This window comes from Serinus canaria, chromosome 13 (genome assembly GCF_022539315.1).
Source record: "Serinus canaria isolate serCan28SL12 chromosome 13, serCan2020, whole genome shotgun sequence".
NCBI classification, from domain to species: Eukaryota; Metazoa; Chordata; class Aves; order Passeriformes; family Fringillidae; genus Serinus; species Serinus canaria.
In genome coordinates this window covers 17,019,741-17,033,681 of record NC_066327.1, presented here as the reverse complement: position 1 = coordinate 17,033,681, position 13,941 = coordinate 17,019,741, and the positions used below count along the sequence as shown (strand labels likewise).

At 48.2% G+C, this 13,941-nt stretch overlaps 1 protein-coding gene across 2 annotated transcripts; it reads right to left on the bottom strand.

The window, feature by feature from the left end:
- Nucleotides 1–2: 2 nt before the first annotated feature.
- FABP6 (fatty acid binding protein 6) lies at nt 3–12,908 on the bottom strand. 2 transcript variants are annotated; one of them, XM_009091551.4, is made up of 5 exons: nt 12,742–12,908; nt 2,167–2,251; nt 1,104–1,279; nt 641–730; nt 3–461 (listed from the first exon to the last, which is right to left on the bottom strand). In XM_009091551.4, exons 2-5 carry the CDS (start codon nt 2,231–2,233, stop codon nt 408–410), a joined length of 387 nt encoding a protein of 128 aa, XP_009089799.1. In that variant the 5' UTR covers nt 2,234–2,251; nt 12,742–12,908; the 3' UTR covers nt 3–407. The 2 variants fall into 2 exon arrangements, with proteins under 2 accessions (XP_009089799.1, XP_050835816.1); XM_050979859.1 differs by lacking the exon at nt 12,742–12,908 and adding an exon at nt 2,962–3,119.
- Between the last annotated feature and the right edge of the window lie 1,033 nt (nt 12,909–13,941).

Genomic DNA, 13,941 nt, shown 5'->3' with positions numbered 1-13,941 from the left:
CAGTCCTTGTTAATGGAATCGGGCTTTGCCAGCCAAAAAGAGTCAGGAATTTGTCAGCTGGAGTTGTAAAATCCCTCCCAGCCCCATCAAGGCAGCTCTAATAGCAAAGGCATCTGGTCTGCACAGGAAGTGATTAAAAGGTCTTGTTTTCAAGGCTCAGGGCTCCTCTCGGGGCACAAAGTGGTGCTCCCTGGTGTCCCTCAGAGCAGAGAATCAGAGCCACAGAAGGGTTTGGTTGGGAGGGACCTTAAATCTTATCTAGTTCCCCCCCCCGTCAGATACTTAGGAATGGGGTCAGCATTAACATGATGACGTTTGCAAAACCAAGACAGAGATGAAGACAGAGTTTTATTTTATTTATTTTATTGTTGGCTTTCAGTGCACTGGAAGAGACTGGCCTTGCTGCCTTAGGCAATCTTTTTGCTGGTCCTTTTGTAGACTACACCAGAGCAGGTAGAAGTCTGGAACAAAGAACAACCCAAAACTTTGGTTGAACAGTGTAATCAGAGCCCCAGAGTCCCAGGGAATCAGCCCTGGGGATGGCTCAGAACCTGTTCTTCGCTTAAGATTTTTTCTAAATTTCAAATATTGGGGATTTTCCTTGTTTTTTACGAACTACCCTGGATCTTTGAGCACTCACCTCTACCAGCTTCCCCCCACAGATCTCTGAAATGTGGCGGTAGTTGGGGAAATCAGCTATAAGTTTCCCATCTTCCATTTTGACAGTTGCCTGTGAGAGAGAAACAGTTCATATTGCTGGGGTTGCTGGAATTTCTGTTGCCAGATTCTGTAAACACCTGCACACCTGGTGCTGGAAGTTTATGAGACAGAGGTTGTGTGTTGCACAGGGCTGAAATCTGTGGGCTTTAGTTCTTGAATGTTCTCAGGTTAACACTTGTTCATCTTCCAGTTCCTGCACGTTCCAGATCTGTACATGACTCATTAACAGCTCTGGAAACAGTCCTGGCAGGCAGCCCAGGAATCAGTGATGATGGACTCAGGGAACCCCAGGGACACCTTCACTAGGCCTGACACAGGTTTGCTTTTCACCCTAAATCCAAATCCACCTGGGGCTGGGTAGCTGAGGAGTTCTGTGAATTTACCTTGAACTTCTTCCCTCCCATGGTCTCCATGTCTGCCTCCTTGCCCACGGTGAAGGTGTTGGTGGTGGTGCGGCCTCCTGGGAAGTGCAGTGTCCACGTGAAGTCATTCCCATTCTGCACCACCTCGGTCACAATCTTGCAGTTCCTTCCCATTTCAACCTTGTCACTGGGGAGACCTTAAACAGCAAAACCACAGAGTTTGTCAAATCTAAGCTGAATTTGAACTGAAGGATGGTAGTGGTGTGTTTGTTCTCAGAGCATCTGATTTGTTATTAATTTCTTATTTTTAATTTTTTTACAATATCAAAGCTCTGAGTTGAAATTACTGATGCAAAGGAAGATATTAGTACGTTAAGACATTTGCTAAAACAAATCTTGCATTCTTTTCCTTAAGAAACAATACACAGGAAAAATGTACAAAGTGCATAAAATATTCTCTTCTCCTAAACCTACACATGCAATGCATGGAGTTTCATCTGTGGGACCTTGGGCCTTTGCTATTTAGCTGCACACACCAATTCGGATATTTGCTCCTGCTCTTTAACTAGAGGCACATGGAATCTTTGGATAGTTTGGGTTGGGAGGGAGCTTAAAGATCGTCCAACCCCCTGCCAGGGGCAGGGACACCTTCTACTAACCCAGGCTGCTCCAAGCCCCAGTGTCCAGCTTGGCTTCAGACACTTCCAGGGGTCCAGGGGCACCACAGCTTCTCTGGGCATCCTGTGCCAGGGCCTGCCCACCCTTCCAGGGAAGAATTTCTTCCTAATATCCCATTTAAACCTACACCCTGCAAAATTTGAATCCATTCTCCCTTGTCCTGTCACTCCATTCCTTGTAAAGTCTCTCTTCATCCTTCCTGTAGCCCCTTCAGGCACTGGGAGGCCACAGCTGGGTCACCCCAAAGTTTCTCCTCTCCAGGCTGAACAATCTCAGCTCTCCCAGCCTTTCCCCAGTATCTTTCCCAATCCATGCCCCGTGCCTGACCCCAGCCAGAGTCACCAATCTTCTGCACAAACCCCAGCCAGAGTCACCAATCTTCTGCACAAACCCCAGCCAGACTCACCAATCTTCTGCACAAAGGCATCGTAGTTCTCGTCGGACTCGAACTCGTATTTGCCTGAGAATGCCATGGTTCCCTTGGGATGAGCCTGGGAAGCAGAAGAGCAGCTGGATGGAGCAGGATGGACCAGCTGGGCTGAGCCCTGGCTTTATAGAGCAGCCCCAGCTCTCAGCCCACCTGGCCCACACCCCTTGGAAGTGGAGCTTTATGGCCCCTGCGTCACAGCGATGCCATCGACCTGGGACAATCAAGGTCATCAAGCAATTGAGCATCCTTGCCAATAACCTGGAGATCAGCAGGAATCAAGGCCAAAGGCTCAGCTTTCCTTTAGTGCAGATTAAAACAAAATATGCATTTTTACTTTTAAGATTTCACTGGTTTTGGATTCAGGATGGAATAAAAGTAAAATATGAATGAACCATGCACCAGTTCTCAGCTCTGCAGAGAAACACCTGGGGAAACTTGTGTCACCACCAGGGTTTCCTTTGCACTTTTGATATAAAGGTGGCTGTAATCTGACTCTGACTCTCCTGAAAACATATTTGATGCTGAGTTTGTTAATTAAAACTCCTTCAGCTTAATCCAAGATTGCTGAAGCCAACAAAAGGAAACTTTCTTTCCCATCTGGACCTCAGTGCTGAGGCCCCAGCTGTAAAGAGCAAAGCAGCATTGGCACAGGGAGCAGGGCAAGGGGGGCACAGCCATGGGAGCCTCAGTCCTCACTGCTCTGCTCCAGAGGGGCCTGCACAGCCTTGGGAAGGAGGTCCATGAACTCAAGCCATAAAATCTCCTGCTCACATAAAACTTGCAGGGGACAATTCCACTGGCAGAGTAACGCCACAGGGACCTTGGGACAGAGATCAAACTGGATAAGGAGAGCAGCCCAGTCCTGTGCAAAAGGAAGGAGATAATCAGATTATATGAACGGTACTTGAGCTTTTATGCTCCCTGTCCATAAAGATCAGATTATATTGATAGCTGTTCCATGATGAGATACAAAAATGCTGACAGCTCCATATAGACATGGGCAGGAGATTCCATCATGCCATGATTTGATTCTGCTGGTGACAAGGAGCAGCTATGCAGAAAAGCTCATTGCTGTATTTGAATGTACCAGGATGATGTAAATTCCAAGTGTGTGGTATTTGGAGACAGTGAACAGGAGTAAGTTGTCAGAGAAGTAAAACTCTTGTGGAAGCTCATCCCCAAAGGAAAAGGTCATCCAAAGTGAGCAGTGAATTCCCTGTGCCTCCAAGTCAGCTGCCTCTGATATGCAAAACAGCCGAGTCTTCAAATGCTGCTGGGAACAGAGGGAGCTTTAAGGAGCCAAATCAAAGCCTTGGATGTCTTTACTTTGAGAATTTGCTTGCACAAAATAATAACACAGCGTTTTTGCATTCCTTTTGTCTATGGAGTCCCCTTGCCCTTGGGTGGCTCCCAGCAGCCTCCCAGGTTTATTAACCTTTCAGAAGAGTTGCAGAAAGCCAGGGAGATTCACTCGGAGACAAAACGAGGATAAGGGAGGTAATTCCAGCAGTGACTGAGGCAGGCAGTGCCGGGCTTTGAAGTGCTTTTAGAGCTGGATTGCAACTGAACTGGGAGTGCGGACTCGAAGATATCAGAGGGAACTCGGCAGCGCCCGCAGAGCTGCAGTTAATGACTCCCTCCAATGCAACTGCCTGGGGAAGCCTGCGGAGCCCCGAGCAGCCGGATCCGGCAGCCCTCCTTAGGAAATGCTAATGATTATTAATTCCTCTGGCACTCAGAGTAATCATTGCTAATGAATTCAGGATGAGCTCATTTGGCCTTAATGTGCTGGGTAATTCCAGGGGAGCCCTGTTCCACTCGGCCTCGTTAAGTGCCCGTTTAGTCTGGTCCGAGGTGTTGCCGCTCTCCAGCCCTAAAGAGCTGAGAATTCATCATCAGAGTGGGGCTGAAATATTCATCACACAGCTTGGGCAGAGCTCAGAGACTGCACAGAAATGCACCTGCCAAGCTCCACAGGTGACACAGCCCAGAGCCTGTCCCTGCTCCAGAGGGGACGTGGACCTGCCTGACAAAAGCAGGAAAAACTGGAGCTCACAGACATTCAGAGACAGCAACACCTGCAGGGCAAGAAGGCACAGATCTCCCAAAAATCCCACCGTTTTGGGGATTCCCTAAAAGAAAAGTCAAATATTTTGTGTGATAACACTCCATCAGGAGAACCTTCAGTGTGTCTGGACCTCCAGAAAAGAAATATCCAGAAAAACAAGACAACCAAAGGATTCATCCAGGCTGCACCGGCTGGCAGAGCCTCTGTAGGAAGGGCTTGGATGCCTCTGGTGTTCCTGATCTCCAGGTGGAACCTCAGGGGCACTGCTGGGGTCTGGGCTGGGAGTTACAGACAGAAAACTAAACCTGGGGAAAATGTACCTGGTACCACAACTTCTTGGGAATTCAACTCCCTCCTTTCTCCAGGATTCTTCCCTTTAATGAGTTATCCTCTAGTAAATGTTATCAGCAGTTAAATTCACTGATATCTAGTTAAATGGGATGGGGATGGACGGCAGAAATGGGAAGCTACCTTGATTTTTAACAACTATAACAGAAGACTTGAATTTTGTTAAGCCAGTTTGGATTTGTGTATCCTGAAGAGGCATGGGAAGACTGATTTTGGCTGCTCTCAATTGGGCTCCCACAAAACTGCTCAGATTCCTTTGAAGTATCATCCTTGGATTAAGAGCCACTGTGGAATATTTTGAATTCCAATGGCTTTAGTCTAATATAGACAATAGTTCAAAGGTTGCTAAAAAGGAAGATATAATTCAGCTTTTTCTGCAGAGTCTTCTGGTCAAAAATCAGAGTTAAAGCCCCTCTCTCTATGGATTTCTTATATAGAAATAAAGTCCTATTAAGGTGAATAACTGACAGCCCTGAGGAGAGGAATCATTGCAACTCTTCTGGACTGTTCTGAGCAAACCCCAAAGCCACCCACCCACCCCCTTTATCTACACAGCTCATGGGCTGGGTTGTAAAGGTATTATTACTTGATAATATCTGTGTGCTTGTCCTTGCTGACACATCAGATAACACAGATCCAAACGGAGCTTATCCTCCAGGGAATCTAATTGGGATTTCCTCCCAGGCCGTGGCTTCCCACCCAGAGAAATCCTGCTGTTCCAGAACATTCCCTCAGCTCTGCTTCCCCAAGCTCTGTCAAAGGGAACATTCAATTCAGACACTGCTCTTTTCTTTCTCTGAGGCCACATCTGGTTTGCAGTTGACCTTTTGGTGTTCCCAAGTCCCCTCCTGTTTGTGTCACCCTCTGAAGCCTTTCCTGCTCTCCCTTCCCCTGCAGCTCACCTGGGAGAGGGCTCAGGTGGAGCAGCACCTGCCTGGAGCTGGGGAGAAACCACCCCAGGAACCAGCCAAAGAGGGATTTGATCTGAAATAACCTCAAAGGCACAAAGGAGAAACCAATATTTGACTGAATTTTTCTTAGGCCAGTGCAGTGTTTAGTAAGTGCCCTACTGAAAATGTTGATCCAAGACAAGTGTGCAGGGACAGAGAGAGTCTGAGAAGCAGAGAAGGATTTCTTTCCTTGAAATACAAGAAAAGCCAGTTTTCTTTGCACAGAAAGCCTCTTCTGGGCCTCAGCTCTGCTTTGATGTGTGTGATCCACAGCAACATCTCACTGCATACTTTCAGCTCTTTGAAATTGTTTATATTGCCTTGGATACATTTATCAGGAGAAGAAAATATACTTCTGTGGCAGAGAAAATACACACATCTCGCACGTGCTAGTCCTTCCCCACCTCCACACCAAGCAGATCTTTGCATCTCCTTGTTCTAGGAGCTGCTTTTATTACATCTGGAGTCCCTCTTCTACAGTTTGATTTATTCCTGAGTTGCTCAGCAATAAGCTGGCTCTTATTAATCAAACAACATTGATGGAAAAGTGGGAAAATGAGACTGGGTTGGTAACAGCTGTGATTTTCTCAAACCCTGGAATAAGCCACATTTCTCTTAAAGATTCCTGCAAGAATCAGAAGAAAAATCTGGAAAACACTTCAAAATCTGAACTTCTACTTAAGTGCTGCTTTTCTCCAGAGTACCAAACAACAGCTGTTTGCCTCCTAAACAATGGGAAAGCATCTGGGGCCAGAAAGCCCCTAAAAAGTGCCAGATTGGTTCAGTTGATCAGAGCAGGGTGCTGTGAACACCAGGTTTGTGGGTTCAGTCCCTCTATGGACTTGAGAGTTGGACTTGATGATCCTTGTGGCTCCCTTCCAACTCAGAGCATTCTGTGATCTGGAAATTGGTTTATTTTTTTGAAAACTTGATTTTTAACCTAAACTTGCCTTTTTCAGTGGCTCAGACTGGTAACATGCACAGGTCACTCTCAGGGTGCTTAAAAGCTCGGTGACTGGGGAGGAGCCAACTTCCCAAAATTCTTCTTCCTCGGGCACAAAATGCTCTTGCAAAATCTGCTTTTGAAAAGAATTTGCACCCAGGAGTAAAGCAGGATCCTGGCTGTCCCTGTGGCTCCCCTGGTGGTTCCAGGAGCAGCAGGATTTGTCTGGCAGCCAGGTGAGCTCACCTGTGCTGGGCCACAGCACCATCCAGTGCCAGCTCCCTGCTGCTGAGCCCTGCCCTGGGAATTCCAGGGCCAAGCTGCAGCTCTGTCCTAAAAGGCAGGAGAGGTAAAGAAATCAAAATTTCAGCTCTCCCTGTGTCAGAACTGGGGGTTTTGTCACATTTACAAAATTCAGGATCACAGGATCATAGACTGGTTTGGGTTAGAAGGACCCTGAAGATCCTCCATTTCCAACCCCCTGATGCAAAGTTTTGGGGCACAATACAGATTTTGAAGCCAAAGGGGAATCTGTTGGGTTTTAATCTGCATTTCTAGAGAGCTTTTCTACCTGTGATCTGTACTCAGGGTCTGTTTAGCTCTGGTTTTTGGGGGTATTTTTATCTGCACTGTTGCCACCCAGCATTGTTTGCAAGCCAGGCCTCCCTAAGACTCCTTGAGAGCATTTGAACCTCCTGAGCACCAACCTTTGGCTGCCTCCCCCTCCTCTCCCAGAATCAAACCTTGCAGGTTGTTGGTACTCCCTGCTGTTCTGTGCTGGCACAAGGCTGAGCCAGGGCCAAAGCCAGGATCTGCCTTCCCTCCCCAAAGCTGGAGAGCAGCTCAGGGAAGGTGTTTGGGCTGTGTGTCCCTGCAAGCAGGAGGAATTCCCCCAGGGGTGCAGGGAGCAGGGGGGCCCAGCCAGGATGGATTCCATGGGAATCCAGGCCCCAGGGAGCAGCTCCAGCCCTCCCCAGCAGAGCACACGGGGCTGCAGCTCTGCCTGTGCTGGGAGTGGGAATCCCAGGGAATGCTGCAATCCTTCAGTGCTGATTTAGGGTCTTGTCTGAGGAAAAAATCCTCCTCCTGCAACAATGGCTTTGTTCTGAGAGGTTTGGTTTTGTCTGGTCAGTGCCTGCTCTTTTAAGTCATTGTGACCTACATACTGAGAGGATCCAAATAAAAAATTAAAGAGAAAGAGCTCTCTGTGACACTGCCTGGCTGAGCCAGCCCTGCAGTTCTGTGGCCTCTGGATTACTTTTTCACACAGGGCCAGATATGAATTTATATAAATTTTGTATGGTTGGGTTCTTTTCTTCATTATCATATGAATGTTTAAATATCCCTCCTCAAGGAAAAATGTAGAGTTTACCCCCCGAGGATGAAGGGATGGACACACCCTTGCCAGGGCTGTTATCCTGATAGTGTAAAGAAAAGCCCAGCCTGGAGCTGTGCCTCTGAATAAAGCCCAGGACTGAGCACAGGGGGATGTTCTGGGAGCTCAGTCACCCTGAGCCCCAGGTTCCTGAGCCAAAACACAGCACAACAGTTAAATGATTTTAACCCAAAAATTTTAACCAGTTTCTGGGTTAAAATAATTTTCCCCAGGACACTTTGATGAGGTCTGGATGGCACAAGGAATCACTCTGGAGATGTGGAATCCAAACCCTGCTCTAACTCCCATTTAAATCAGGATTAGTGGCACCATGACTCCTGCTGACTGCTCCTTAAGCTGGGTGAGATCAGTCTGGGATCAGCTCAAATCCCAGGGCTGCAAACTTGCTGCAAACTGATTTCCTAGCCCAGGGGTCTGTTCCACCTGGAATAACCCAAGCCCTGAGCTGGAGGAGAGCTGTGCTGCTGCTCCAGCCCTGCACTCCCTGCCCCAGCTGGCAGCACCTGGAGAAACAAGAACACCCTGGGGCTGAGGTGCCCTGCAGGGAGCTGTGCTCGGTGTCCTGTCCCTGTCCCTGCAGGGAGCTGTGCTTGGTGCCCTGTCCCTGTCCCTGCAGGGAGCTGAGCTTGGTGTCCTGTCCCTGTCCCTGCAGGGAGCTGTGCTCGGTGCCCTGTCCCTGCAGGGAGCTGTGCTCGGTGCCCTGTCCCTGTCCCTGCAGGGAGCTGTGCTCGGTGCCCTGTCCCTGTCCCTGTCCCTGCAGGGAGCTGTGCTCAGTGCCCTGTCCCTGTCCCTGTCCCTGCAGGGAGCTGTGCTCAGTGCCCTGTCCCTGCGGAGAGCTGTGCTCGGTGCCCTGTCCCTGTCCCTGTCCCTGCAGGGAGCTGAGCTCAGTGCCCTGTCCCTGTCCCTGCAGGGAGCTGTGCTCGGTGTCCCTGTCCCTGCAGGGAGCTGTGCTCAGTGCCCTGTCCCTGCAGAGCAGGGCTGGTGCTCCTGCAGCAGGGTCTGCACAAAGAAGGGCAGCTCCCCCAGCCTGGCACCTTTCCCTGCTCCCAGAGAACAACTGGCATTTCAGCCCAGCTGAGGGAAGCAGCTGGCTGGGGCTGAAGGAGGAAGCAAATCAGAGTTTATGGGGATCAAACAGGCCCCCATCACTCCTTGTGCTTGGGGCTGCAGGGCCAGCTCGCATCCACCTCAGCTGCTGATTGTTTTTTTGACAGGAATTGCTCCCCAAACAGTCATGTTCAGTGATTATTTGTCTCCTTCCCTCTTCCCCTGATTACAGCCAGACTGGGACATCCCTGATCCGCATAGAAATGAATATTTGAAAAGGCAGGGCTGTCCTCCAAGGGCCCTGAGCACCATTAGGCCTCCAGATTTACTGCCCCACCAGAGGCCAGGGGGGTAATGAGGCAGCAGCAATGGGCTACGAATCAGGAGAGAGCAGCTCAAAGAAAGGGATTTGCCTTGGCACATTCCTGGCTGTAAATTAAAATTATCACTGAGGTCCTGCCTTTATCAGAGGATTTTTCACCTGGTTTTGTAGCCCCACCCCCAGTGCCCTGCACTGTAGCAGCTCCTCTGGGCTCTGCAATGTGTTGTGCCTGTGCTGATGGACAGGAAGCACCAGCACCCCAAACCCAAGCACATTTAAACAGGAGTTTTGCTGTGTCACTGTGAGGGTGAAGTCCTGCAGGAGAGCTTTTCCCTGGTGCTGGGCAGTGCCTGCTCCTGTGAGCCCTGCCAGGAGCCCAGGTTTGCCCAGGGCTCTGGGGGAAGCACTGCCATTCACTGCAGTCTGTGCACCCAGGCTGCTCCAGCTGCAGCAGGAATGCTCATGAGTGCCAGGAATTGTGTCCTCCCTGTGGAAAACACATCCACAGCTCTCAGTCCTGCAGCCACCAGAGCCCTGCAATCCAGCACCTCCAGCCTGGGCTCCTTCTCTCCCCCTGGACCTGGAAAGATCTGTGGAGCTTTGTGTCCCAGTGTGCTGAGCCCTCGGAACTGACTCATGTTTTCCCTCATTTGGGAATGATTCAAGAACTTCCTCTGGCCTGACCACATCTGACTCACCCCGGGTGACTTCAGAAATTCAAACCAAATTGAGATTGGTGGAGAAAAAGCAAAACTGAAGTCAGATTGTAACTACTGGTGTGACAAAGTATTCCTGACTCAGTCTGCAGGCAGAAGAGGATTCATCTGCTCTGTCACTGGTCCAAGCCTGCATCCACCAGCCAATTTGATTTCATTCTGAGGGGAAAATATCATGAGAATCAGGAATCCCTTTCATATTAAATTTATTCCCTAGAGGAAAACCCTTTGCAATGACATAAAATTCCCTGTACCACAGAGAAAAAGATTTCCGAACCTCACTCACCCACAGCCAGGAACCCATGGTGAGCAGGCAGAGAAACTGTTTCACATTTCCCAGATACAATGTCCTAGAGAACAGTGTTTTAACTGCAGAGAGCTGTTTTGTTTGAAGAGCTTACACAAGCATTTAAACCTTTCCTATTTCATGCAGGAGACACTTGCCAAGTCTGTTCTGTGCCTGCAGCACAGATGAGCACAGAGGATGCTTTGTGAGGACTGATTATATTCTATTTACCAAATTTTAAACAACACTGATTTTTACATCTTTCCTTCTTCATCTCAGAGAGGACTAGAGATTTTCTCCTTCCTCCTCTGTTCCTTCCTGCACTGGGGATGTGTGGCTGCTTTCATGCAGAATCTTGTCTGAGACTTCTCCATTTTCATCAAGGGATAACTTGATTCAGTCCTGGTAATTCTTTTGGGACCCAGTCCCTCACCTTGCATTGTGTGGTTCACCAAGAGAATTTCCTACTGAATTGTGTCCCTTGAAGGGTGCAGCATGAAATTCCAGATTTCAGAACATTTTTGCCAAAGCAGAACAAACAGAGCACCCCAGAGATGTCCTAGACTGAGGCACCAGAGGTGGAGAAGGAGCTCTCAGTAAACCCCAGGAGACAGCAGAGCAGTGCCAGGGGCTCTGCCAGGTCTCCAGACACAAGGGATGGACCCTGGGTGAAGGGCAGATTGCTTGCAGACAGTGGCTGTAATTCTCAGTCTTTTCCTCAGAACAAATACAATTACATGGGCACAGTTCATTTGTTTCCCTTACAGTTTTCCATCCCCTTTTACTCCAGAAGTTAGGCTGAGCCTAAACAGAGGAAGCCTACAATCTTGCAGCAGAGCAGCCATTACTGGGTGCTTCCTTTTCAGCATCAAGTACCTCTGTTGTGGTTTCATTTCTGTATTTCCTAAACTAGTATGAACTGCGCCTAGAAAATGCATTTTTTAGAGCATTTCTCACTGTTTTGGAAGCCTAACCTTGCCTACACCCAAGAGAAACAACTACACACTTCCAACCAGTTGTTCCAGAACAGAAATAAATGTAAGCTGGCAAAGGTATCTTTTGCCAGCAGAGTTTGTGCTGCTCAGCACGGTGGTTTCAGCAGCACTGGGGACGGAACTGTTAAGAATAAAGTATTATCCAGCTCCAGCAGCACATCCTGGGCACAGCAGCTCAGGCCCTGCTCTGTGATAAGCCCCACATGGAGGATTAGATTAGGGCAATATAGAGAAATATTGGCTACACCAACACATTTCCTCAGAAGGTAGTGACACAGTGTTGAAGGCTTGCACTTTCCTGTTTATTATTTGCTGAAGGGTGAGTGGGGAGAGTGTCACTGGGCCAGCTCTAGAAAGAGGGTCAGAGGCAAGATCCAGCCCTGATCCCAGGGAGTGCAGTGAAAAGCACAAACAATGCTCTGCAAATCATCAAGATTGCTTCTAATTGCATTCATCTTCTGCCTTTGGAGCTGCTAACAGACAGATGTGCAAGAGTCACAGCTGAATGACCCCTGACAGAGATGTTCTCACTCCTGGCATTTGTCACTTCATGGACTTGTCTGTGACAGGACCAAGGAAAATGGTTTTTTAGAGTTCCCCTTCTGATTGCATCACTCCAGCTCTACACTCCCCAAAACTCTTGGACAAGCAACATTTACTGTCTTTGCACAGATCACCACGTGTCCTTATCACATCTCTCGTGTCAATCATCTCTGCTGTGGCTTTGTGGAGCAGCTGCCAATCACCCACCCTGCCACCACAAATCCCAGGGCTTCATTGATTCCAGTATCAGAGCCTGTTTTCTTCTGGAGGTGATGGGATGTTTTTTCCCTGGCCCGAGTTAAAGAGAGTCTCTGAATGAGGGCAACACAATTTTCAACCTTTGACAATCCTGGAAAGGCAACAGAGCAAGCTCTTGGTGTGAAGAATTCTTTCTCTTGATGTGCAAGCCCCTTGCAAATGCTGTTGCTCAGAGTCAGAATGTACAAGATTACCTGGGAGGAGAAATTAAAAATTGACCTGACTTTACCAAAGGAAGTGACTTGCAAAGGACCATGCTGGGATTTGCAGGTGAGCTCTGACAGGAATTCAGGCTGGGCCTGGGCACTCCATAAATTGATCCTACTTGGAGTTGGATTAGGAAAGGGTGAGAGAAGATGCCACCAGATATCCATAAAATACAGGGATACATCTCTTGCTTGAAATTCACTTGGCACAAGAGGTTCCAAGTCCACAAGAAACCAGAAGATGAGACCATGACAAGAACCAAGGTCTGTAACACTGACTGAGAGCAATCTGCAACTTCCTTACATATTCCCCTTCAACCCCTGTGATATTTTAAAATAATAACAAACTTGCCATTTTTATTCATTACTGGGGTCCCTTCATTATTTTTATCCAGAATGCAAAAATACACAAAGCAGACAGGGACACACAGACCAAGGTCTACCTTCAAAATCAGAAAGCTAAAAATACTTGCCTGTGATGACAGCACTTCTTTGCTCCCACCCCTCCCAGGAGAGCTGCAGACCTCAGGAAGAGCTGGGACTTATTTTTTGGGTTGGTTTCTTTGGGTTTTGACTGAAAGACTAACTGCATGGCAAAGCTGAGCTTTCAATACTTTTGCTTTTTAAAAACTTGACTGCATTGTCATTTATGCCCCACCCCTGCCTTTGGAACAGCTTCAAAAGTACCACAAGAGAGGCAGAGGGACCAGGGGAGTGTGGAACCCCAGGCTCTGCAGTGCCTCCATCACAGACTGAAGTCCCAGCAAGGTCCAGGTACAAACCCTATGAGTTCTGAGTGACATGGAGAAGCAGGCAAGGGTGTGAGACAAGAGTTACCTGGTTTTACTCAGGTAAAGCATGAAGGCAAGCTGCCTTCAGGAGGGACAGCCTGTTGCAGGCCCTTTTGAGCTCTCTCTAGAAAATCCCACCACAAGTTTGTTTTCTTTTGGGGACCACCTGCAGTGCTTGGCTCTGCTCTGCAGCCAGCCCATTTCCAATTGTTGTATGTCACACAATGTCGAGCTGGAAAACACATTTGTCTCCACCAGTCAATTTACTGAAATCCATCCAATTGTTGAAGTCAAACAATTAGCAAGAAAGCTGAATGCCTCAGTAACTCTTCATTTAAGGAGAGAAATTAGTTTGTAATTTATGGAATAACTTGATGCATCTGAAAGACCAATTTTCTGATCCCTGTGTCATTGTCAAGGGTAACATTCAGCACTTACACAGCACTTCATCCTCAAGTTGTTTTTAAACCTTCACTATAATTAAACCACATCACTCTTGTGTGGATGAAATGTTATTGTCCATTTTTCACAGCCAGCAGAGCTGAGGCTCCAGTAGGTGCCAAAGAGAAGGACACAGTGACACAGGCAGTTGGCAGCTGCTCCTCAGCTCAGAAGTACAAAGGACCCAAATGGTTCCCAGTCAGTTCCATTTCCTCCATTGTCCTGTCCCCTTGAGCTCTGTCAGCAACCAAGCCCGATGAGAACAGACTGTGTAGGATTCCCACTCCTTAATTAAGGTGTTTTACCCTTCCTGCTATTCCTATTTGAAATAGGATTCATCTCCAGGGACCACAGGTGAGGAAAGGTCCCACCTCACCAGTTGGGCACTCTTGATGTGAACAGGGCTTGGCTGCAGATGTAGAATAACCTCAGAAACACCAC

Excerpts from the sequence above, each read along its gene's own strand:
- FABP6 (XM_009091551.4), bottom strand. The coding sequence starts at position 2,233 with ATGGCATTCTCAGGCAAATACGAGTTCGAGTCCGACGAGAACTACGAT. Across the intron at positions 1,280-2,166 it reads TGCCTTTGTGCAGAAGATTG|GTCTCCCCAGTGACAAGGTT; the intron begins GTGAGTCTGGCT and ends TTGCTGTTTAAG. Across the intron at positions 731-1,103 it reads TGGGAGGGAAGAAGTTCAAG|GCAACTGTCAAAATGGAAGA; the intron begins GTAAATTCACAG and ends TCTCTCTCACAG.